This window comes from Thunnus albacares, chromosome 6 (genome assembly GCF_914725855.1).
Source record: "Thunnus albacares chromosome 6, fThuAlb1.1, whole genome shotgun sequence".
NCBI lineage: Eukaryota > Metazoa > Chordata > Actinopteri > Scombriformes > Scombridae > Thunnus > Thunnus albacares.
In genome coordinates, this window is record NC_058111.1 from 11,944,010 (window position 1) to 11,969,785 (window position 25,776).

A 25,776-nucleotide genomic window follows, 5' to 3' on the forward strand; every position below is an offset into this window, starting at 1 on the left:
GCTCATAAACCTTACACACATGCACCAAGGAGTACAAAACATTTTCTTCCAAAATGTTTCATTTCAAAATCTAAAGATATTCCCCTTTAAGTGAGCCATCTCATTTTTGGGGTTATTTAATAGAATTCCAATATTGTACAAAACCACAAATAAGAATCCAACAAAGTTGCTTTATTATATACTGACAGCAATAGAAAAGGAGAAGTATGTGTGCAAAAGTTGGCTATAGGACCACAGTAGATAACACATCTGTCAATATTTACAGATACTTACAGAGGAAAGGGGAATTTTCACACACTCCAAAAATAAAAAAATAAAGTCCAAGAGGTAACATGTGCATTAGAGACATTTTCTGAGAGTTTCAGTATTCAGGCTCAAAAAAAAAAGAGTCCTGTATAGGCTTTATACATCTGCTTTGCAGCTTAGTTCAGGTCCATGGTGGCCAGAGTAGGAGACAGCTCAGAGGGAGTTGTGGGAGAATGAAGGATTTTATCACAGTCAAAGTTATCAAAGTATTCAAGTGAAAGGCCTCTCGTCGCTTTGGCTGTCCAATCGGGATGGGTCCTGAGCTCAAGGATGAATCCAACAGGCGTCTTTTGGAGGATCTGAGAGTCAAATGAAGTGCCGCGGAAGAAGGCTTGCATTTTATAACAGTCCAGGTTACGAAGGCGGTTCACTGGATTCTTGCACAGCAGCTGCGTCATTTAAGAGAGAGTGAAACAGATAAAAATGTTTCATTCAGAGGGATCACAGCATCTTAATGAGAGAAAACAGAATTGGATTTACTGACCTCGGTGAGTAGTAAGATCAGAGCAGAGCTGAAGGTCTGGGGCAGGACGTAGGAAAATTGTCTGACTTTGCTCAACATGGTGCTGTGGTCTGGCTCTGCAGGTACTGGGAACTAAATACACAAAGAAATGCTCAGACAGTCGTGACGAACAAGTGTAGAGCTGATAAATATGCAGTTACTTGAAGTGTCCTCACCTCCCCTGTCACCAGTGAGAACAACATAATGCCAAGAGACCACCAGTCAGCAGCATGGTTGTATGGACCCCCACTTAACACTTCAGGAGCTGCTCAGAAAAAAAACAGGGAAAAAAGGACAAAAACACAGTTAACATGGTGTTAGATTCATCAACATAACTCAGAAAATAAAAAGGGAAAATCACAAAGACATGCATCAAAAATTGCAGCATATGGAGGCAAAATAATATATATGTTTTGGGGGGAAAAGCCTTTGTCCAAGAACCGAAAGCAGTGGCATGCAAAGTACATCGCAGGTGCAATATGTTCATAACTGGGTCAACTGAATCTAATGGGAGCAAAACGCAGGTGGGGCTCTAATGTTGATGCGGTCATAAATAAAGACAGAGCTTCAAAACAATCACAGAAAAATACACAAACAGTGAGGTGACATATACTGCACTGTACCTGAACCAGCCACTAATTATAATAATATATATATAATAATAAAAAGAAATGAGTGTTTCATTTATGAGAATTAACATAAAACATCTCACCCATGTATTGGATTGTCCCACATATTGTAAACGCTCTTCCTCCACGTGTCAACCGACGTGACAGTCCAAAATCAGACAAACGAGGGTGACCTGAGTCATGATAAAACACAAGCGGAGAGTGATGAAGGCCTATATAGAGTACTATTTGTAGTATTTTAGTATGATTTATTATTTGACTGAAGACGTCACTGTTGCTCCAAAGGGTCATTTTTACTTCGGAGCAGAAAAAATAGGATTACCCTTGTCACTCAAAAGGATGTTCTCCATCTGAAAAATCAGTAAGATTAGTATCATAAAAAGTTAGAAATACACAAAGATTAAAATGTTATATCAGGATAAGTATGTCACATATAAAATTTGTACCTTTACATCTCTATGCATGATCCCTAAGTCATGCAGAAATCCTAGAAATAACAAACAATAAGATAGAAAGCAAGAGGATGTTTAAAATCTATGATTTGTGCATTAATACAAGTCAGTGCATACAGTAAAAACACTCTATATGATGAATGTCTGTTTGACACTGACCCAGCGCGCTGCCCAGCTCTGCAGCAAAGAGCCGAACCTCATCTTCCCCAAACTGGCCTTTCAGTAACCAGTAAGTGTACAAGTCTCCAGTGTCGCAGTAGTCACACACTGCAGAGGATGAGACATAAACACATACTTTCATATCTTTGAAAGTGACTACAGACAGTATGTAGAAGCACATCGAGTTAATGCAAGCCAGCATTTTCTGAAATGAAGTATTAGAAATGAGGAATCCACTAAGAAGGAAGAGGATAAAAAAGGTTTACTCATCACACTGTTGCACCGTGTGAAAAGTAAGAAATAAGGCTGAGTCAAGTGAAAACTACACAGGCTTCTGCTTAGTTAATTTCCTGATTTTAGGAAATCTCGTTGTACTGTAAACCTTGATAATCTTTATTTAATAAATGGATACAATGATGATCGGTAGCAAACTCATGCAGGCAGCACAGCAGCTGTAGCCACACTGGACTGAGGATGTGAGCTTTACCCGGCACTCTCATTAGATGGCAGTGTACCTCTTCAATATCCAGTACTGAGATTTGTGATCAGACACAGCCTAATCTACAGTATATCACTATAGGACCAAAAGGGCCAAAACTACTCAAACATAAAAAGGATAAAGGTAGTGGAAGGGGAGAGAGGTTCAAACTGTGCCTCTGTTTATAAACTCACTAATGAAGAGATGGCGCTTTGTCTGCCAGCACTCCTGCAGATTGTGGATAAATGGGTGTTTGAGCTGCCGCTGCAATGCAACAGTTGACACACACAGACACACACATACACACACACACAGAGCGACAGTGAATATAATAGTGAGAGATGGACAGAGATGTTCCCTTTATTTCAAATAATATCATATAAAAGAGTGAGGAGAATGAGGAATTTCACTGTGCTGGTTGTTGGGAATTTGATTGTAGCCCTTAAAAATCCTGCATCCAGATAATAATTTTTGTGCTTCACTATATTTGAAGTCATGTTTACTGCGGAGTCCAGAGTTTGTCAGCACAAACTTTGCAGTAAAAGATCAGTCGTGAAGAAGAAGACAGCTAAGGACCCTTTGTCCTTTTATAACTGCAAAGAAAATATCACTTCTAACAGTGATACACCCTCTGACTTGTACTCGGAGAAGCTTTTCTTCTTTTACGTAGATGTTTTGATGAGTAGAACATGTACTGTAAGTGTAAGAACAGTAACGTATCAGTACGTCTACCCACTGAGAACATTATGATATATATGTGATATATATGTGATATACCTGAATGATGACTTCCTCTTTTGACTGCTCCAGCGCTCCACGCTTCAAGATCTCTGACTTTGGTAAGACCTAAACCACAATGAAAATTATTACACAAATTTATTGCATGTTCATATACAAATCTGTTTTTTTAACAGCTGAACTAACCTTTACAGCGTAAATCTTCTCTTTTAAAACATCCTTGACTTTCACGATGGGTCCAAATGACCCTTTGGCTATGAAACCCAGGATCTGTGAGCACAGAGGTACAGTTATTCCCACTGCTTTTCTGCAACATCTGCTTCAAAGATTTGAACATTCTTAAGTTGTGGTGCAGAATACCTGGAAATGCTCTTGTCCAGGAAATGTTCGGTGTGGGAACTCAGGCAAAAAGACAGAAATGAGAGCAGGAGTCTTTTTCTCTGTGTCTGATGTCTCAGCGCTGTCCTCTGGGGGCAACAGGAGCTTGGGGATGGACAGTCTGCTGTCCGGTCCATCGGGCTGAGAAAATACAGCCGAGTGTCCGAGCCTGTGAGCGATGTGGACCCCCATGTTTGAGAGGAGTCCATGACTGAATCGACGCTGAGCAGTTGCTCCCTCTCTCTACATTTAGTGGGTAATAAGATGATTAAAATGGCTTATTATCAGTGGAGGAGTGTAACTACATTCATGTACTAAAGTACTGAACTTTAGGTACAATTTTGAGGAACTTGTACTCAAGTATTTTCATTTTATGCTTTTTCATATTTATACTCTAAAACTACATTTCAGAGGGATTATTGTACTTCTACTTCACTACATATATTTGATAGCTGTAGTCACTGGATACTTTGCAAAAATGAAATACAAATCTTGCAATGATTATGTAAAATATGATGAATTCTTATAGATTAAACTATGTAGCAGTGTATAAAGTGGCTACAATTAATCAGCTACAATATCAAAATACTGTTTACATGTTACTGCATCAAGAGTAATCACATAATTAAAAATAATATAAAACCGACAGGGGTTTTGTGCTTCATAATGATCATTTTTCCTTTTGATAACAAGCACAATTTGCTGTTTAAACTATATTTTCACAAAATTTTACAGATTTTAAATGCAGGTCTTTTATTTATAATTGAGAGCATTTACATTGTATTTTTACTTAAGTAAATGATGTGAGTACTTCTTTCATCACTGCTTATAGAGATGATTTCATAAGATGAGTCATCGTTGCCTCAGTAATTATAGTCATTATTAATTACTGCGTAATTATCATTTCATGTCTGCAATTTTTTCCCCACAAAGATTTACTAAGAAGTTTAAACTGAATTAAATCAAATTTTGAAATAAATAAGACTTGACGTGCATTTTCTTGTTTTACACTATATACATATTTAGAAATATATCATTTAAACATCTTATCTGTCCATAAATGATCATTGAGCCTTGCAAATGGAAGTCTTAAGACTAACAAATCTATTTTTGAATAATGCTGGTCATACACAGACTTGATCAGCTACTTTTGTCTATCAGCGCTACACAGAGATGTAATGACCCTCATGCTGCTGATCAGAAGGTCACTGCACACTTAGCAGCAACTAATCGATAATTCTATTTTTGCCGAGATCTCACTGTGATTCACGGAGGACAGATCTTAAGAGCACTGACTGTAGACCAGAAGACCAGTCCAAGCATCTCTAAAATAAGGAGTCAAGAACTGGTCCCTAAATAAGCCCAGTGTATTTAAAACACGCCACAACACGGACTTCATTTATACTTCACTGACTGATTTTGTACATTTTAAGTAAGTTACTGAAATGCAATTTTACTATGAATTCTTCAGAAAAACGCTACGTATCCAAAACACTCACTATCACATCATGTCACTGTTGCAATCTCGTACATTAGGTATTTAACATCGTAGCTCACGTGCACAGCGCGTATCAACATGTAAACAATCTGCGTCTGAGCTCAGATTTACTCACCTTCTTGTTTTTACTGATGTCGCTGCCCATCACATCCTCAGCGTGTAAATAAACCAAAGTATTTCACACAAAAATAAGTTTAAAAATAAACATTTGATTGAGCTCATCTTCATCCTTTTCCCGTTTCAGAGAGGCTCTGTCGTGTCCGAGGCATTAAAGCGCGTTTGAGAGAGAGAATGTTTGCAGCTGTTTGCAGAGAGTCATCCAGCGCGGGAAGGGCTCGATTCCGCTCCAGTTAAAGCTGTCAGATTAATGATCAATCACCCCTCTTTTCCCCAACTTACTTCCACTCACAGACCTGCCCCCCTTTATTTCTTTATTCTGCACAATCATCCAAACACACCATGGCCAGACTAGAACACTTTTTTATTGACAGACAAAACAATAAGTCACAGAGCTAACAGAAATTAGAATAAATCTGCTTTGTCAAAACAGTGAAATCAGTCAGATATGATCAGTTTAATTTAAATGCTTAGGGCGACTTGTCTTCTTCTTAATAGAAACGTGACTGCAATAACAGGCTTTGCAGAACAGTTATAGAAGAAGTCATCAACAGAAACAACCGCGGTTACAAAAATATCAAAATACTTTGCATAAAAAGTGCTTTTGTGTTAAAATTACAAAACATACACTCAGCGATTAGCTGCAACATTTTTTTTTCTTTCTTTGCCACAATACCATCGAACCAGGTGCCACATTATACAACACATTGAAATATTTTTGCTGCTCCGTTCTTGATATATTGCACTGGGATGAGGTACAGTCTAACAGCTAGCTGAGGGATGCAGACCGTCATTAATAAGTGAAATATAAAATAGCATCATTTGTGGTCATTTGTGGGAAAAGGCCTTCCTGTCAGAGCGACAGTCATACAGCCGTGTACAGTTTCTTTAAGCTTTAATTGATAAAACATAAACTGATATATATATATAATATGTATATATCTATTTATTTTATGGCATTTCAAAATCTACTTTTACAGCCAACAGCATAAAAGAGGTTTTCAAGGTGCTTTGAATTGAGCTCTGTTTAATCTAGCACACTTTAACAGGTTTGACATACAGTGTTCCTGAGCCAGCAGGAAAAGGTGCTCTCAGTCATGCATTTGTAAGAAGCAGAGGAAACAGTAACAGTGAAGTGCTGGCTACATAAATGTTCCTCGCTACATTCAATGCAACCTAAGTGGTCATTATTTTGAAAGTTGTAGAGTGAAATTTTAAATGGCACACACATAAACAAAATAATATATATTTGGTCAAAATGGCACCCTGGTAATCCTGGAGCTGTTTGAGTTCCCTGCAGGCTGTTTGTTTGTTTTTTGCCAGGGATTTTGGCTATATTTCTATTCTGAGACACACCAGGAGTAGCCTTTCAAAAACAACAACTCCAGAATTTTTTTCTTAAGTTCAGCAGGCTGATATGATATATTAAGGTAACCCTAAAAACTATTTGAAACACCATCTCCCTTTTTCATTGTGATTCTTGAAGCCGGGTTGATATTTTGACCCCTAACAGGCAGTCTGCTTTTTCCCTGATCCCCTTCACTGAGGGAGTGTGGCAGCTGCTGTAGCGGATCATCCAGTCAACTTGTCTCTCGGGTTGTGAGATGTGTGTGTTTGTGTGTTTCACTTGCGTCGACTGAAGATGCTCTTCTTGCTGGAGCTCTTGTCTGCGGTGCTGAGGCCGATGAGGAGCCGCGCCTTCTCGTCTTCCTCCTGCTGCTGCAGGCTGTTGTCCGATTTCCCTTCAGACGCCTTCCCCCGCAGGTCTGAGGCTGACGCAGGCTTCAGACGCAGCTTCTCCTTTATCATCTGAGCAGCACCGAAGAGGGAAAAGGACAAGTTCATACATAGAAAACTTTTCAATGTCGTTTCTGCTTCTAGTAATTCTTGGTAATTGTAAATAAATAAAAAGAATTTGGAACAAAGCTTCAAAATGCAGAAAAGGTCTTAATAGATTAATTTAACAGAATCACAGAGCACATGGTGGTGTTGTAATCTTAAATAACATCACAACAAGGTGTCTGCCTTCAATCACACTTAGGACACAATTCAAAGTCAGAAATGTTGTGTACCTGTGCTACAAGTGCTTTCCGACTGTCCCTTTTCACAGCCATGGCAAAGTCTAGCCACGTCCAGGTGTTGTTATGGTACTCCAGACAGGGCAGAACCAGGTTCAGGTCCTTCCAGTCCACACTACTCTTTTCTCCCTGAGGAAAGTAAGGGTGGGGGTGTGTAAAACATTAGTTCAACATCTAAAAAACATCAGACTGGGAACAGGAAGGGGCCTCAGCTACCTCAGCTAAGCTGTCCAGCACATAATGCCTCTACTGGAGCATTTAAACTGGTCCTTTTTAATCAAGAATGATAAATGAGAGATTTCATCTGAAATAACAGTCAATATTGTGCAGGAACCCACCTTATAGCTGACACAGAGCGGCACTTGAGGAATCTTGATGTAGATGAAGGAGTTGTTCATCGCAGCTCTCTCCTTCATCTTATCAATGTCATCAACAGGATGCTGGTGGCAGAAATTACACAATGTGATTACATTTATTTCTATTGTTACTCTGAACATTAGAGATAAAAATAAACAATCAAAAAGCATCCCTACCTCAGGAGCTTTCCTGAACGACCTCCTGACCCCGGCAGTACGGTTCAGTCCCTGGGTGACACCTTTGCTGGGGCCCATAGCGCCCATGGTGTCCTCTGACGACTGCCGAGGCTTGACAGGGATACCTGTGACAGGGAGCACATCAGCATGAGCACTGTGGCCTCTGGGTGACTCTGCAACCTACACCTGATACTCCCACTGAGTCCGAGTCTTTTCTCTCTCTGACATACACACACACCTCAAGGTCATATCTAAAGTGAAAGAGCCTTTTAATAGCTCAGAAGGATGACATAACACAGTAATGGGTTATTTAATATCACACACACACGTCTGGCAAAAGAAAATGGAACCTATTATTGACTGGGTAGATGCAGGGTGGTAAACACACACAAAGAGATGGGAGTGCTGGTTGGATTACTGCTCTTTAGGGCTGCAACTGACAATTATTTTCATTATCAATTCACCTATTTTCTCAATTAAACATTTGTCAGTCTAAGCGGCCACAGCCTTAATTATCCATTACTTTAAGCCTTAATAAAATTTAAATAGTGAGTTATATAAAAATTCACCCCCCATACAGTTGTCATGAACAGGGAAATTAGCTATAGAGACCAAAACTGCAGTATTTGGCACTTTCGCGTTTGGTTCATTTTTCAGCTCTGTAGGTTGCCTGCTTGTGTATGACACAGGAAAGCGACTAATGAATTATCAAAATAGTGACCAATTAGTTTTCTGTCAATCGACTAATAATTGCAGCTCTACTGCTGTTGGCAAAAAACATACCAGTAGTAACCAATCTGAACTTGTCCTCCTCATCAGTAACTTCTTCCTCCTCAACATTTCTTCCTGGGAAGAAAAATCCCATCATCCTCTTGAAGAACTGGTACATCAGCTGGATGGTGAGAGGCACTACGTTCACCTGATGACGGAAACATTTGTTATTTTAAAAATCTTTGACAAAACACAAACCAAATACTACAGTAAAAACAGCCGCATGTGATGTTCTTCACCTCGAAGTGTTCCTTGACAGAGATTCCTCCCACAGGGGGGCGGACTTTACTGAAGATGCGCAAAGCAAACTGTCGTCCTGACTGACAGGCACTCTGAGGACGAAGCACCACCTATAAAAAAAAAAAAAATTTTGTTTGTTTAATCTTCAGCTACATCACAAAATAAAGCTCAAGTGAGTCTTAGTTTGAAGTAATTTTGAATTATACTTAAATATTAAACAACGCACATGACTCATGATATGAACCACAGCATGAAACGTTATTAGTGCAATTGTAATGAGTCCTCAGTCGCACATGCATCACTGAACCATGGGTGTGCATGCAACACTGAATATGAAAGTCAAGAGCCACTGAGTGATCCCATCTGGATAAATAAGATGGAGTCAACACAGACATCACAGTACTGTCACTGTATCAGCAGTGTACATACCCTCACTCGCTGCACAGAGGAAACCAAGTAGAGAGTCATGAACATTGGTGAACATGGCACTGTGGGCTTTAATATACTGTTTGTGTGGACAAACCCCTTGAGCACAGTTTTCAAAAGTATGTCATTGCTGTCATTAATCACTTGTCATTAATTGTTGTAGAAATAATGCCAAAAAAACCAACATATTTGAATCATCTGAGAATCTTATTTACCTTGTATGCTGCATTGGGCAGAAGGTTGTTCATTGTGAACCACCCTAACTCCAAAAGATGCTCTGCAGTGTCATCAGACTTGTTCAGCTGTGGGGAGAAGACATGTTCACAGTGTGATTAACATTTACAATCCAGCACAGATTAAGTGTAATATTGGAGGAGCCTGATATTGGAATAATAAATCGTATCATACTGACTGAAGTGCAAATTGTCTAGTTTACTTTAGATTTTTCCAAACTCAACAGTGGGATATGGAACATATTCCTGTTATTGTCAGATAGTTTTTGAGAAAGAAAATGCTGGAAAAGAGCTAGAGCTGAGAAAATAAGAGCTACGGAGAGAGAAACAATAAGTTTTTACATCTGGATGGACTACCATCATCAATCAGCTGTGCTCACCTTGCTGTACATAAATCTCTGCAGCTCCAGCTCAGCAATGCCTAGCTGGCCATCCTCTTCGGTCAAACACCAGCGGGCCTGGGCAAAGTAGATCTCTGTTCTCCTCACCACACTCACATCCTCCGGAGGCTTACGCAGCTCCAGCTTGTTTGCCCGTTGCAGCTGGAAATCCTTAAAACACCTAGAAGAAAGCATATTTTTTTGTTTTAACCTGAGCGCCATATCTTTGTAGTGCTCATGTGAATGTGAATCGGTGCAGATGTGAGACCTGATGAGAATGTTGAGCTCTTCACTCTTCATCTGCATGTCGTTTTTCTCCTGGTTTAGCTGGTTCTGCAGCCTTGTGTTGATGTCATTCAGTTCATCACTGCTTAGTTCATCAGGTTGTCCCTGCAAGATGGGGAAAGACACACATATTAATGCCAAGAATCAGTAATGCAAGTTTAATGTCTAACTCCACCTGGATGTTTATATTTAAAAAAAGGACAGATAATTGATGACAGAGGGTAGATTTTGTGGACCTTGTATATTTGTTTGAACACTAAACTGTTACATGCCCAAAAGTTAGAATCGTCAATATCACTTCAAGACATCACAGGACAAGCTTTTCTCTCACTTGATTTATTTATTTTTTACATACCATGATGACAGGACTGTGTGACTCACCCTGATGTTGGAGTAAATCTGTTTTTCAAGGCGTCTAATCTGAGCAAGGTGTTGCCTGACTGCCTCCTGGAGATGCAAGATGCTGCTGCGCTGCTCCTCAGGGTTACTAGAAATCTCCAGCTGGAAACGCACACGCTGCTTTTTCTCACTGTGCTCCTAAACACACCGCACGGAGAATGAAAACACAGAATAAGCAAAGATGAAGCATTAGAAAGGAAATGGAAATCTTCTGTTGAGTGCACTGGAAGATGGGACCATTAGCCAGCTGATACCCCAGCCCACCTTGCGTCTGGGTTCCACATGTAACAGCAGGTTGTTGACAATGTCCAGGATCATAGCGTACTGAACAGGGTTAGTGGATATCTCAAGGTCATGGTGGATGAGGGTGAAAGTGTCTACAGCCCCTGAGAAATTAACATAATAACATTTTTTAGGGTTCATCCATTGCAACTTTCTTTGCCATAAATGCAGGTTTAAGATATACAGTAAGATCTGACATACCAGCTTGTTTTTTCAGCAGGTCTTCTTTCTCATGGCTATTCCTCAGCTCTGGTGGTTTGATCTGTGTGGCCAGCTCTGGGTTGATGTCATGACTGTAACTGATGTAGTGCATCCGGCAGCTACACCGGGAGATGATACGTTGAACCTGCTGCATCTCGTTCACCTGGGCTGGCTGGTTCCAGTCTGTACAGACACAGAAAAGGAAATTTCACTATTCTTAAAATATTACAGCGAATTAAAAATCATTTAACGTAAAGAAAAATAAATGTATAGAGACGACAGCAGGGCAGTGGAAGGCATACAAGACATTTGATGAAACATCTTTCTCAAAAATACAGTATGAACAACATCAATTATGTGTATTCAGGCAGATATTTTTTACAGCTGTGTGGTCAGTTTGGTGTGGTGCCATACCTGTAGTGGTGCTAACCATTCCTCCCACAGCCTGGCCACTCTCCATCAGCTCCAGCACTGAGTCTAGATTACGCTGTCTGTGCTCCTCTATGTTTTTCACCTAAACACAACACAATGAAAAAGTTCAGAGCAAATCAGAGCTTGTGGTGTTGTAGTTGACTAGTTAAGATGGAACTGGGTTAATTTGTACTTGCTCAAAGACATGTAACTTCTCACCCTGACCTATAAGAAACCCTCATATGACTAACAGATGAGGGCTGTGCCTACCTCCAGCCACAGCTGCCTGTCCTCTTGCTCAGATGGGTTGGGCTCCATGGTGGCAAAGTACTGCATGCCATCCAGCAGACAGGTCCAGGTGGTTTTCTGCTTCAGGGTGTCGTTGTACCAGGCAGGGTGGTACTCACACTGGAGCAGCTGCGCCTTGGCTGCAGACACCAGCACACAGCCTGCTGTCTCCGTGCCGCGTAACATCATCTGTTTAAAACAAAGACGAGCAGGATTCAAACATATGGGCCAGCCAGATAAAAAACCTCAATTCATTAAACCAGCTTTGGGAGAAAAAACTCAGCTCTCAAAAACATAAACCTTTAAGACTTAAGAATACAGAAAACTGAACAAATCTTTCCAAAAAATGGTTGGTTACCTGGCAGTTAACCAACTCGATAAACCAGTTGCGGTTATAGACATCATCAGTCTGACAAGCTGCGATGCCACAGAGCTGATCACTGACACCGGAGTCCTCCTCTGAGAACACCACAAACTTATCTGTTTCCTCAATCAGTTTCTGGAGCATTGATGTTCCTACAGAAAGAAGAGGAAAATATGTTAGATGTACTTACAGGACTTTTTTTTCCCGCTACAGGTTCCATTAGTAAAGGAGGTTCCTCACCTTCATGTTGACTTTTCTCTGCTCGATTGAGGGTGGGCACAACTGGCGTGGTAGGGGCTGTGTTAGGAGAGTAGTTGGAAGGAGAGCGTTTGAGCTTCTTGGTCTGTAGCTGTGTGTCGATCCTCAGACCCTTCAGAGCTTCGGTGGAGAGGTTTCTCTTCAATACTGAAGCCTTTTTATAACCATCATACAACCCAAAGGCTATGTTCCTATTGGTGGTGGTCCAGGAGGCACGCAGGTCCACCAGGCGCAGTTTGTGGGTGTAAGAGGCGTTGGTCTCATCCTGCGGGTTCACCTCCTGTCAAAAACATTTAAACAAAAAACCTTAATTATACATGAAACCACAGCAGAAAAACAGGCTTCTACTCCAGCAGCTCTGGGCTCTTACCTCTTCCATGCGGTTGCTCTGTCGCTGGTAGCTGAGGGAGGACAGGCTGAGCAGGTGAGTCTTCTTCACCTGAGCATTGATCTGGTGGTCAGCGGTCTCATCCCAGGTGGAGGCCATCAGGTGAACAGTCACTTGTGAGAGCTCACTGACCATCTGAGTTACATTCCATTCAGAGATCAGCCTCCTCATCACAGTGCCAGCTGAGAGAACATACAAACACACACATGCGTCCACATTTTAAAAAATACCAACTACTTTATATTATGTTTGGGAGACGAATGAACAGCAGTATCATGCTACGGCCTGTACCCTGTGGAATAAGTCTCTGTGCCCCTCGAGTGAAGACATGGCCTTTGTTGCACTCCACTTGGATACCTCTCTGCTGGGCAAAGGAGGCCCAGTAATGCACCTAAAAGACGCACAATACATAGAAAAATATACAAATTATTAAGTTAAGAAAACAAGAGGAAAACCTATTTAATTATGTGTCAGAAAGCACGGCACATAGTAACTGCAAATGCAGATTTCATGAGGACTGTTGCTGGAAGGCAGCCTAATAAAAACTTACTTGTAGTTGAGGGAAGGCAGCTGTGTAAGACATCTGTTTGTAGTGCTGACCCAGCTTCTTGCGGACTGGCCTGAGGCTGTGGAAGAGCTTGCCTCTGCAGATTGGTCGAGATACGCTTGTCCAGGTGGCCCAAAAGTTCTGCATCCAACGCAGGGTGCTGCTGTACAGCAGGATTCTGGGCTGGGAAAGTTCTAAAAAGGAAAAAACATTTATGTACAAATACAAAATACAAATACAATGCTGATTTCAAAGTACAGTGGGATTAACTTAAAATTCTGTGCATAAACGCATGTAGGAAAAATAGGTTGCACACACCTGAGCCACAGTGCTGGTTAAGGTCCATGGTGATGGAGAGGTTGAGGTTCTCTGAGCGAAAAGCTCTGTAGGAGTCATGAGGTTGTCCTGAGGTCACGTCTGCAACATTCTCCGCACAGCAGAGCATTACAGCATGGTGGTCATGGGGGTTGCCATGGCAAAGCCATTGGAGGTCAAGGGTCATACACAGATTGGGCAGGTGTAAAAAACAGATATCATCGTACCTAATATAGAAAAAAAAGGAACTTGTATTACTGATCAATTCTCTACAAATACAGTTGAGAAACGAGACACTAATTTGAAGTGCAGTGCCTTCACTCACTTTGATGCTGTCCTGACGTTTACATCCAAATCTCCTTTAAAAACAAACTGCCCAGGGTTCCAGTCAAAGTTCAGCTTAGTCCACTCCCAGTGCAAGTTTTCTGTAGTGTTGTATGGGTCCTGTAAGAATGCAAGATTCATCTTTATATTAGATTCGGTGATAGCTCAGATACCACAAGATACTAAAACATAAAATAACAAAAATGTGAGGGTGTAGTATGTGCCATAAAACATTTAAACCAACTGATCTATACCTCTTTTTCTTTATTATTTGAACAGTGTTTTACATTGTTTTACCTCTGTAGCTAGCTGATGAAGATTAGCCTGATCAATATCCATAACCCAGCGTCCATGCAGTAGGAGACGACTTTTGTCCCACCAGGCCAGGGGAGGTGAGGGATCAACTGTGGGTTTGGTCAGCAGATCGACTGACTGGCCAATTAAAGTCCAGGCAGGGTCCCAACATGGCCCCCACACAATAGTGTAGAGAGAGATGTTGGCTGCATAAAGAGAAGATATACTGTCAGTGAAAGAGTTAACTTCACAGCAGTAAGACAGTTGTAAAGGCATAGCAATCCACTATCCATTTACCGATGTGTTACTTTCAAGGTAACTAAATATAAAAACACAAACTTCCACATATCCAGCTATCAAACAGGTTAGGCACCTTTCTGGGGTGATACTGTGGTAACCAGAATTATTCTCACAACTCACATTTGAAGTCATAGTAGAACTTGAGTGGTGGCATATTCCTGTGGACTGTAACATCTCCCCATGGTTGACCAAGTGGGACAATCTCTTTGCGATGAGCTCTGGCCTGTCCATCATGCTCCGTCCCGATCAGACGCCCTGATAGCTCCCAGTCCCGGATCTCAAACAGATAACGAGGGTAGTCCCGAATTCTCACTGGAAAGAGAGGAAAGAGGTAAATTTGTTGTGTGTATTTAAAACGTTTATTGTAATCTAACTCTTGTCTTCAATCTGCAATTAATACTGTAAATTGTCTGCAACTTACCCAAAAAGGCAGCCAGTTTAAATTTGATAGCACGGCACCACTGGACCACCAGAGGGAGTCCCTCTCTGGGGAAGGGACTGATCCCGTCAATGTCCCTCAGCTGCTCTCTCACCCTTTCTGGCCCATGAAGAGACTGGTCAGCCAGGACTACAAGTTCCAGGTCTGACACAGTCCAGGTCAGCAGAGACTTCCTCATGGGTGTGTTGGCATATAGGCGGCGTGAGCGCTGGATGTAGATCTCAATGTGTTTTCTCTCCAGTGAACTATACAGCTCTTCTATCTTTCTGGCAGGCAGAAGTTCTCCATGCTGCTTACGCAGATCCGCCACCTTCTTATCCAGAAGTTGCAGGCGCTTTGCACTTTCCTTGCTCTCATCCTTCATCAACTCGTAGTTGTCTCGCAGCTTGATTTCAAAGACATCGTCCAAGAAGACAAACGAGAACTGCCTGATTTTGAACACGAGGTCAGGAGGCAGAGGCTGGACAGCAGTGGCCTGGTTTGGGGAGCGATGCAGAGTCTTTAACCACTTCTGCACACTGATGGCCATGTCAAAGGTGTTTGAGAAATTGTACTGGTAGGGGAACTCTACAGCCAGGATCGGACAAGTGAGCACCCAGACGCGGTTGTGAGGAGTGGTGAGGAAGGGGAAGTTGTCTCTGTGAAGCTGCATTTCAGTCAGCTCTGCTTGTGTCTCCACATCTAGGCCTTGAAAGGAGACAATGTTGTTACCATCAAAGTTGAAGATCAGCGAAGGGGAGCGAATGTGCATGGAACCAGCATGCTTGGAGACTGAGAGGGCTTCTGTGTGCAGGAGAATATAGTTCTGCTCGCTAACGTGGGCTGTCAAACGAGTGCAGCTGAGCTCGATACGCACACACAACCCTCTATTCTGGCCTGCAATGATTTCACCCTCCGTAGGTTTGACAGGACAGTCCTCTTCTTGGTCTCCTCTAAGCATACGCCAACAAGCCTGAGCTTCAGTCATGTGCTGATATAAGACCATGTGGTCCGGTGGCGTCCATTCGACAGCAAGCTCCTCTTCACTTTGAACCTGATTGAGAAATCACAATATGTACAGTATAAACCCTGAAATATATTGATGCAGCTATAATACTGACACATAAATCAGTTTAATCCAGTGAAATAAAACCATATCAAGATCTGATTACCTGTAAGGTGTGAGTGGTGATATGGTAATAGAGGACTATTGTGGTGAGTTTGAGGACAGGGTTGGGAATCTGGGAGGCGGGGCAACACGTTTCCATGTTCTCTGTGAGTGTCTTGACCACCGACAAGCTAACACCCTGTAGAGACACTCTTGAGCTCTCTGCAGAGCTCAGGACTCCGACTGAATCCATCCGCAAAGACACAGCTCCTAGAGAAAACACAAGCAAATAAAATAAAGATTAAAAGTGGCATTCAGAAGGGGAGAGCACTGTTCATTTCTTCTAAGTTTGAAAATGTAATTTTTCTTAACCTACCTGCCAGATTAGAGACGGTGAACACATTAACATCCTCCAGACAACAGTCCAGTTTAAAAAGCAGGCTTAGCTGTGAAAAGGGGATGCCTTGTACAGTATCGTCACTAGGGGGAGACACCAGGGGCACGTCGGACAGCTGTGGCCCCGTGTCACGAGGAACGCAGATGAGGGACAGCAGGCGAGACAGACACAGTGCACAGGTCTCTGAAAGCTCCACTTGAAGTCCCCTCAAGCTGGACTCCACACTCAGACTCGGAGCCTGGCTGCAAAACTCCACATGGGGCCGGTTCAAACTCCCCTGCAGGAATGAGATTTAATAAGAAAAATTATCAATACAGTATGCAAATAAACTCTTATCAACTTGAAACATGTCGTTAGTTAACATGTTTGATCTAATTTGTGGTTAGGAAAGCTCTGAATCTGATTAAAAATTAGAAAGAAACATTAGAAAAAACACTTTGTGCTTTACAGAAAGTGTATGTGGGTGTGCACAAGGACACCTTTCATTAAGTTTTATTTGAAAAAAGTAAAAATAAATCTAAAGCATTGTTTTACTTAATCAAAAAGAGATTCTAAATGTTCCCTTATTGTTTGTGCTCCTACCTGAAGTCTTAAGGAGTCTAGAATTAACGCCTCTCCCCACACATGTTTACCAGGAGGGTGGGGTGCTTGTTGGATGTGAGACCCCTGACCCACTCTCCACCAGAAGTTGTCCAGGATCAGTGAGGCACGCTGGTGCACATTCTGGGACTCCAGCCTCTCTTTGCCAACTTTCATGTCAAGAAGATGCTGCAGTTCTACAGGTGTAAAGGGCAATTATACAAAAAAAATATTATTTGAGGACACAAATTCAAATTTGCTGCAGTATAGCAGATTGAAGTTGTTGTCCATAAAAAGCCGACATGGATAAAAGGAGTACAAGTTAATGTGTAACGTTTAAAGGGCACTCAAAGGAAATACCTTATCTAATCTAGACTGGCATGTTTGAAAAAGGTTGACCCAGTAGTCAACTATAGAATAAAAACCATGAAGATTTATTGAAGGAGACTTTGTTGTAACTATAATAAAGGACTTGCACATGATGTAAAGTAATAACATTGAGTGCTGGTGCTTACCACAAGGTCTTGAGGTTATACTTTAACGCAATAATGTCCTCATTTTGCAACGTAGCAATAACACCACATGACGTCCACCTGCTTTTCTTACAATTATGTGATCATGTGCAGTGTGTGAAAGGCCTGTAGTACCCGCACTGGCAGAAAGGAAGCCCAGAGCAAAAGGCGTTGTGTCTCCCAGCTGAACAGACACATTAACGTTGGACACGGAGGAGGTGATCATCACGGGGGCATCCAGGTGAGGGAGGCGCCTAAGTAAAAGGAGGATGGGCAAATAATCTAATGGACTACACAACACAATAACGTCATGGGGAAACAGAATGCAGAATGAGTGATGCACGAACACAAACACAAACAAGTGGGTAAGAAAGAGAAAATAGTAGAAGGTATTAGATTGTTAGTTGTGTTTTTACATTTTAGAGATGTCACAGGAAAAAAAAAAAATCAGGTTACACTCCCCCCAATTTGAATATTACAATATATTAAACTGCCAAACTGAACAAATCTTGGATTTTTTTTCCCCTACTGCAACTTGCCTTTTTCTATGTGCTGCTTTCCTGCGGATTAGTTGTTCCCATGGAAATAGATTTAGCCAATGGGAGAACTCCTGGTGACGGTAGTGGATGATGCAAGTGTTGACTGTGAATGACCCTGAGATGTCCATTGATGTAACCTAAATGTACAAAAACATTACAAAGTCAAAAATACTGTCAAGTATGAGTCAGAGATTTAAGAAGCTTTTGAAGAAACTTCACCTGCAGAGTTGTCTTGAGGGTATTCACACAAAGGATTCTTTGCCTACTTTGAGACAGAAGAAGTCCATCTGCCAATAAAAAAAAACAAGAGCATGTTATTCATAGCTTTTTTCCTCCATCCAACTTTCTCTGCATTGCGCCTGGTGCCCAGCTGTTCACTAACCCTCTAGAAGGAGCTCCAGGCTACTCTGGGGAAACCTCAGCTCAGGAGTGAAGCTTTTAAGGAGAAGCTGCTCATCGTCACGTCCATAGCAGACCTTTAAAGACTTCAGAGTCCAGTTCAGGTGTCTGCGCAGATGGGCAAAACACATGTTTGTGGAAACAATTATTCAAACACTAAAGAAGAAGAAAGTAAGTGAAAGCAAAATTCATGTAGCTGATTGTGAAACACTGACTCACCTCTTCTGGCTTTGCATGGACAGTGTTACATTTGTATTATCAAATTCCACATTGACCTTGTGTGGAATTAGTTGATGAAACCGTTCCACAGCTTCAGTCTGGATGAATTCAGTGTTTTCACTCTCTGAAAGAAAACGTCATTACTACCAGCTCGAGAAATCTTTAAGAAAAAAAATATTATAAGTATATACAAAGACTTTAAATGAGGATTTGATTTAACATATCAATCAAACAACTGTTTTCCACCTAACTTTTCATCAGTCTGTATCGAAAGGGCAGAAATGAGGCAGGTTTTGAATGGTGCAGGGGTTTGAGAGGTTAAAAAGTTTAAATGACTAGCAACACTGCTTTAATGCTTGGCTTTCTGATTATCTAAAAATACTGTTTGAATGGAAACATGTGAGTGTGCAAGGTAATACTGTGTCACTTCCCCATTTCCTTTGTGGTTCTTAAATGTATATTTACACTAGAAAATCTGCCATCCTAAACCATATATGTGCTGCTTGTGCTCCACTATAAACAAATTTCTTTAAGTTTTCATTCACCTGATAATGACACACAGATAAAAGGTCAACAAAGCTCTATGATATGACCTTGTCCTCATTTTCTTGTTGGTTAGCAGGACAGCTAAAAATGTCCCAGAAAGCGGTAGACATCCAGGTGTTTTAGAATAAGCAAAAGATCACTGATGTAAAGCCAGTTGAGAACCACGATTAAAGTGACTTCACTGTTTTTATTCTGGGTACATACTGTGGGTATACTGAGCATATCTAATTAGGGAGGGCCGTGATTTACCACTGGGCTACTGGGAAAATCCAGTTAACCATCAGACTCGCTGATATGAGACGATATGAAAATGTCTGAGAAAAGACAAGAATTGACAAAAAAAATATTGAAAATGGCTAAATAATAAAATTTTCTTATCAGTAGCCAGAGCCACACAGTACTTGGTAACCACGCCAACACTGACTGATAATGGCCATCCGTGGTTTGTTAAACTATTCTAATAACAATTTTGACATTTTAGACACTATACCTTGTGTTTGTTCACCAGATGCATCTGGAATTCTCTTTTGGGGGGGCGCAGACACCAGGATTTGGCTAAGGAACAGACCCTCGTGCAGCTCTGCTATGAGCGTCCTCACACACAGGGACAGAGAACCTGGCCTCATCTCTGGTAGGCTCACATCCCCAGACAGTAACAGGCTCAGAGCCACTTCAGCCAAACATATGTCCTACAATAAAGAGTACGTTAGGCAAACGTATTCAATCACAAGCCTCCATTTTAGTGAAAATAGATGAACTCACCAACTGGCTGCTTTTAAGGACTTTACTGCTTAGCTGCCCGACTGAGAAGTCCCACGCCAACCTGCAAAAAAATGTTTTTAAAAATAATATCTGTGCAGCGTGTTTTCTCTTCTGATAATTCTTTTTAATGTCTTTGAATTAAATTAATCATTCAATCAGATCTGTGGTGGACAGAAAGACAGAGTTACCTTTTACTATGGTGGTCAAGTAACAAGGTGATGCCTGTGATGGTCATGTGCCACAGAGACTCTGACAGTGCTAGGTTCAGTACCATCACATTGATTGAGCTGACGTGGAATGACAGCAGCTGAGAACACAAGATAGGAAGTGAGATACTGTCTACAAATCACCTTAGAAAGATTCAGATATGACCTAATGTGAGGCTCCATACTTGTGACAGAAAGCGAAGTGCTGTGGGGCTGAGTGAAAACTTCCCTGACTTCTTTCCATGGCTCTGTTTCACCAAAGGTTTCAATGGTGCTTGCAAGTCAAACCTTACTCTGGTTTCCCCAACACACAATGCCAGGTATCTCCTAAAAACATAAACACACATAATTAAGTATTTTAATATATAATGGTTTAGCATCTCTGAGTGATTTGCTTAACCTCTTCCACTCCCCGAGGACGCCAGCATCCGTGGGGGGAAATTACTGTCTTTCGGAGGCTGTGGGCGACCTAAGGAATCCATTAGTACCAACCATGTCATACTAGCTTGTCGGGAAGGGGATAAATAGCGCTCCAAAGTTAGGCTAAATTTTGGTGAGGGAAAAACTGGCTTGGTCATTTTCAAAGGGGTCCCTTGACCTCGCAACTCAAGATATCTGAATAAAAACGGGTTCTGTAGGTACCCATGAGTCTCTCCTTCACAGACATGCCCACTTTATGCTAATCCCATGCAGTTTGGGCAAAAACCATGCAGTTCTTTGAATTCAGTATAAGTGTATCATTTTTGTCTATTCTAAAAATGGTGTATTTGAATATTTCTGCATACTGGGGTCCCCAGACAATCTTAGAATTGCATAAATTTGGTATGACTGGAAAGCTGAGACTGTTATGGATTCAATGAGCCCAATTGTATTCATGTGTGATTAAGTTCGTCCCAATTGTCGTCATTTCATTGTAGTGAGACCATTTTTTGAAACTTGACCTCACATTCAGAGGATGTATGGCTATATTGACAATAAGGGGGTTTCTGAGCAATTTCCAGTACAGAAGTGCTCACCATCCAATCACAGAGAAATGCAGTTTTTACAGAAATCTCCAAATGTGAAAAATTTTTGATACCAAATTACAGCAATTTTCCTATGGTGTTCCTCAAGGTTTTGGTGTATTAATGTGGTATTTTTTACCATATTTATCAATTCTTGTGTGCTATAAAAAGGTTCAACTTTGCACCAAATCTGTGTAGCAAATGGTATCAACCCAAAAATTGCTGCAACAACTTATGAAACATAATTGAGCCTGGGAATGGCCATCATATACTGCCATCATAATGTTCTAAGCCCTTATACATGCTAAACTGTTCATTACGGATTTGTTACTAGAAAAACTTGACACTCAGTGCTGAACTGCATCTCAAATTAATCATCAGGCTCCCAGATTTCAGATAATGTATACCACTTCTATGTGGCATATACTGCTGACCTGTTATCGTCCCCTAAACATCCCCCCCTCCCAAAAAATGGGTCTATGGTAGGATGGCGGGAGTGGAAGAGGTTCAAGTTTTGATCTAAAACAATCAAAAAGACAAAAAATATGACAACTTACGGCAAATCCTGGTTTAGAAGTTTACTTGAAATCCATATTTTGTCAATTTCCTGTGATGAAGAGAGTGTAAAGGCCAATTAAGTCAAAGAAAAGTATGTTTGATATGTCCAACAAACAACATAAAACATAAAACACAACTATTGATCCAAACATGTACTCCTGACATGGTGCATTGCTTGAGCTCACTACATAAATGTCATGTATACACAGTGTCTCTTACCAAAGTATGCTGGGGGTGAAACTGGATACTGACTCCTTGGACAGAAAACAGCCCGACTGATTTGATCTTTAGATCCGCATTCAGTGCGTTCTGGAAGAATCGCACAGCCAGGGAGCACATGAGCCACCTAGAAGCAAAAGACAAACATGGAAAATTATATCCTATACTGAGTTGTTCCTAAGATAAGGAAGATCAAGAACAAGAAAAATATGGGCTGAATCTTGTGAGCAGTGCATGCAGTGTTAGGTTAAACTTCATCAAGACAGAGTTATCATTAGTTATCATGTACTAGACCCACGCATTTCTTACCTGAAAATGAAACATAGCAACACAATCCCGACCAGAAGAATCAGAAGGAAGGATATCAGCAAGGGAGACATTGTGTCCCAAGTTGTTCACACCCAAATCGTGGACATGGAGCTGGCTGCTCCTCTATCTGCTATAAGCAGCTGTCAAAAGAGGAAGAGATGTACTTCTCAACACACCTTACATTCAGGTGTTTCTAGACAAGTACTACTGACTGCTTGCTGGAAAACAATAACCAATAAGTCATATATCATTGTAACTCGCTGAGGCAACATTTACTATGCTAATTCATAAACGTTACTTGAGTGTTTTTCAGCTAACGGTAACAGCTAGCCTCACTGCTAACATTGCTAATTAACTCCAGTGTAGTTACAAATGCAACATGAAACAGCACGAAGCTAAACTATCACTTAGCGATGTGTAAAACCTTTTACCTCAAGTTACTCCTTGTTAAGTAGCCATCGATGGCAAAACAGTCGGACAGTGTTATCCCGAAACTAACCACACATGAAATAGTTAAACTTGCCGCCGCGTCATCCAGAAAATCAATAGCAAATCTGTGCTAGCATTGTAGCATGCTAACGCTACGGCTAGCTCTGTTAGCATCGCTGCCAAATGGGTTAGTACACAATTTTGCATGATTCAAGTAACTACTTTTAGCGTCTTTGAACTGCGTTAGTGCCAGATAGTTATAAAAAGTCACTTACCCTGGCATATTCAAAGCATTAGGTGTTCGCTTCACGGCATACTGCTGCAAACAGCAGTTTCACCTGACGGCTCACTCAGAGTAAACAGTCTCTGCTCAGCTGGCAGGTCACTTCACTTGCATAGCCAACTGAGTGACTCGAAGGAGAAAAGCTGGAACACTGTCAAAAAAATGCTGTTTAAGCAAATATTATTAGGGCATGAGCAATAAGTGGCACGAAGGCCGTAGTATATTTGAAGGAATTATTATTATTTATGATTTTTATTTTTAGACCTCAAACACATTTTTGGGGTGCATAAAACTCACGAAACTTTGCACATGCATCAGTGGCAAAAACTTTTATCTGATATGGGTCTTGGTTTTGGGTGTGGCAAGTTGGCTCGATAGCGCCCCCTAACAATTTTCAAAGTCATAGCTCCTCCTTTAAATTTGACCAAGGTGAACGGAATTTGGCAGGTATGTGTAACACCTCCACTTTAAAAAAGCCTCGTGGAGCTATAACAGTTACCCTAGCCCCACCAGGAAGCTGGCCATTTTGAATTTAATCTGCATTTTTAGCAGAGGGGTCTATCTGGAGTCTTGCAGATCTACACAACTCAACTACTTTACTACAGGACAGATCCCCTGACCTCTGATCTTAACTATTTCACTGCTCATACCTAAACCTAAACAAGTGGGCGTGTCATGTAGTAAAGTTGGCGTGTCGCGTAGATACTGCGAGTCTGCAGATACTTAATTTTTAATGTATTTTCTGTCATTTATAGGCGCTATACTTGAATTAACTCCTTCTAGCAGCTAAAGCAGAGTTACCTCAAATTTGATCAGCGAAATATAAAGACCTTCACGATGCTAAATTGCGAAGCTTGTGAGTTTTCATGGAACGCCATTGAGGTGGTGAGGTGGGCAATTTGCATGTTTCGCCATGAAACAGGAAGCTGTCGAAACCTCACTGAACTTTATCAAATCTACCCCAAGTTTCACATGCTTTGAGTCCAGGCCTGAACACGTCTACATGTCAATATTGAGTCATGGTCATAGGGAAGCTCTATAGCTTCCTCTGCAAAATTTCAGGGAAATAGCCCGTATGGCACATGCACCTCGATGTACAAATTTGTTAAACACATGTAACACCTGAAGACTTTTAAAGAAAAAAAAGTTTCTTGGTGCCATGCTCTAAGTCCAACAGGAAGTCGGCCATTTTGAATTTTGTGTGCAATTTTAGTGTGCTTTTGGCCAATCACATGTGCGATACTTTTACAAACTCTTCCTAGGAGGTGAACAAGATGCACCTCATATTTGGTCAGTAAAATATCAAGACCTTCAGTGTAGCTGTATTGCAAAGCTTTTGAGTTTTCATGGAACAGCGTTGCCACAGCAACGCCATGAAAACAGGAAACTGTTGTAATTCATTGTTCAATTTCATCCAAACTCGACCTGCTTGACAAGAGTTCAGGCCTTAATATTTCTATATATAAGTATTGAGTCATAGCTATCTACTGGCAACAGGAAACAAGCCTTATGTTACAAACTTCCTTTGATTTACATGGAATTTATAGGTTGTGGTCAACCTTGATCAAACCAGAGGTAACAAGCCTAGGAGTCATTTTAGACTCTGACTTGAGCTTTAAGTCCAATATAAACAAAGTGACTAAAACAGCATTCTTTCATCTCAGAAATATTGCCAAGGTTCGACCATTCCTAACTCAGCAAGATGCTGAAAAACTCTTTATCTCAAGTAGGTCGGACTACTGCAATGCACTTTTTATGGGTCTTCCTAAAAGGTCAATTGAAAGACTACAGCTTATTCAGAACTCTGCCACCAGACTGTTAACAAAAACAAAAGAGAGAGAGCACATCACTCCAGTCTTGGCTGGACTACACTGGCTCCCTGTGTCTTTCACAATCGATTTTTAAGTCCTCTTACTTGTTTATAAAGCTCTCAATGGGTTAGGGCCAAGCAACATCACAGACTCCCTATTGCTTTATGTTCCTTCACGAGCCTTTAGATCTTCTACTGCAGGCTTGCTTGATACCCATTAGCCTATCCAAAAGAAAACTGGAGATGCAGCTTTCTTCAATTATGCTCCCAAATTATGGAGCACCTTACCTAAAGACATTAGAGAGGCAGGCTCAGTTGAAAGCTTTAAACGACAACTAAAAACATACCTTTTTAACCTAACCTTTCTATTGCATGATTCTTGCACCATATCCCATCATCTTTAGGACACTTCATTCAATTTTAAGGCGTTTTCATTCTTTTTCATTATTGATTGTCTTTTACTTAAGAATTTTAGCTGTTTCCTTTTTAAGCTATTCTTGTCCTCTTTTAATGGAATTTTTTTGTTTGCCTCCTTTTTTTCTACGCATGTATTCCTGTTTAATGTTAATCTCTTGTTTTATCTCTTTAATGTGAAGCACTTTGAGCTACATTTTGTATGAAAGGTGGTATACAAATAAAGTTATTATTGTTAATATTATTACATTTGATATACAGCAACATAATGTACATGTAATGCATATTTTCTTGCACACCATAGTGGACACAGGAAGTGATATTTATATCCTACATGCAATGTCCATTATTCATGAAAATGTATAGCCATGCCAGGTAACCTCCAGTAAATATATTTTTGCATTAATGATTCATTTGTGAAACATAATATTTTACCCATTCACAGTGTCCAGTAATCCTGAAAACTAAAAATACTACGGCTGCCACAACCG

The 25,776-nt window shown here is 40.9% G+C and overlaps 2 protein-coding genes across 4 annotated transcripts; both read right to left on the reverse strand.

Moving 5' to 3' along the window:
* Positions 1 to 171: 171 nt before the first annotated feature.
* rskra (ribosomal protein S6 kinase related a) lies at positions 172 to 5,477 on the reverse strand. The gene is made up of 12 exons (XM_044354424.1): positions 5,256 to 5,477; positions 3,625 to 3,885; positions 3,451 to 3,534; positions 3,304 to 3,372; positions 2,721 to 2,790; positions 2,049 to 2,156; positions 1,884 to 1,924; positions 1,760 to 1,787; positions 1,521 to 1,610; positions 985 to 1,073; positions 791 to 901; positions 172 to 695 (listed from the first exon to the last, which is right to left on the reverse strand). The coding sequence occupies exons 1-12, from the start codon at positions 5,283 to 5,285 to the stop codon at positions 423 to 425; spliced, it is 1,254 nt and encodes a 417-aa protein (XP_044210359.1). The 5' UTR covers positions 5,286 to 5,477; the 3' UTR covers positions 172 to 422.
* Positions 5,478 to 5,602: 125 nt separating this feature from the next.
* Positions 5,603 to 23,328, reverse strand: LOC122983704 (protein KIAA0100-like). 3 transcript variants are annotated; one of them, XM_044353710.1, is made up of 40 exons: positions 23,054 to 23,328; positions 22,350 to 22,489; positions 22,041 to 22,167; positions 21,821 to 21,870; positions 20,445 to 20,586; positions 20,242 to 20,360; positions 20,054 to 20,114; positions 19,782 to 19,980; positions 18,746 to 18,869; positions 18,510 to 18,634; positions 18,347 to 18,414; positions 18,128 to 18,264; positions 17,724 to 17,842; positions 17,080 to 17,273; positions 16,477 to 16,774; positions 16,165 to 16,370; positions 14,996 to 16,046; positions 14,695 to 14,886; positions 14,278 to 14,480; positions 13,982 to 14,100; positions 13,660 to 13,883; positions 13,345 to 13,535; positions 13,086 to 13,185; positions 12,777 to 12,976; positions 12,389 to 12,686; positions 12,143 to 12,300; positions 11,767 to 11,973; positions 11,500 to 11,599; positions 11,086 to 11,268; positions 10,867 to 10,988; positions 10,585 to 10,740; positions 10,187 to 10,308; positions 9,919 to 10,099; positions 9,521 to 9,607; positions 8,879 to 8,989; positions 8,652 to 8,787; positions 7,869 to 7,993; positions 7,674 to 7,775; positions 7,330 to 7,464; positions 5,603 to 7,066 (listed from the first exon to the last, which is right to left on the reverse strand). In XM_044353710.1, exons 2-40 carry the CDS (start codon positions 22,418 to 22,420, stop codon positions 6,881 to 6,883), a joined length of 6,729 nt encoding a protein of 2,242 aa, XP_044209645.1. In that variant the 5' UTR covers positions 22,421 to 22,489; positions 23,054 to 23,328; the 3' UTR covers positions 5,603 to 6,880. The 3 variants fall into 3 exon arrangements, with proteins under 3 accessions (XP_044209645.1, XP_044209646.1, XP_044209647.1); XM_044353711.1 differs by lacking the exon at positions 23,054 to 23,328 and adding an exon at positions 22,781 to 22,895; XM_044353712.1 differs by lacking the exons at positions 17,724 to 17,842; positions 18,128 to 18,264; positions 18,347 to 18,414; ... (8 more) ...; positions 22,350 to 22,489; positions 23,054 to 23,328 and adding an exon at positions 17,592 to 17,707.
* Positions 23,329 to 25,776: the final 2,448 nt, after the last annotated feature.

Coding starts and splice junctions, on each gene's coding strand:
- rskra (XM_044354424.1), bottom strand. CDS start 5,285: ATGGGCAGCGACATCAGTAAAAACAAGAAG. Junction 3,535..3,624: donor CTGGACAAGAGCATTTCCAG/GTATTCTGCACC, acceptor CTGTGCTCACAG/ATCCTGGGTTTCATAGCCAA. Junction 902..984: donor TCTCACTGGTGACAGGGGAG/GTGAGGACACTT, acceptor TTGTGTATTTAG/TTCCCAGTACCTGCAGAGCC.
- LOC122983704 (XM_044353710.1), bottom strand. CDS start 22,420: ATGTCTCCCTTGCTGATATCCTTCCTTCTGATTCTTCTGGTCGGGATT. Junction 14,101..14,277: donor TTCATCAGCTAGCTACAGAG/GTAAAACAATGT, acceptor GCATTCTTACAG/GACCCATACAACACTACAGA. Junction 7,776..7,868: donor CGTTCAGGAAAGCTCCTGAG/GTAGGGATGCTT, acceptor TTCTGCCACCAG/CATCCTGTTGATGACATTGA.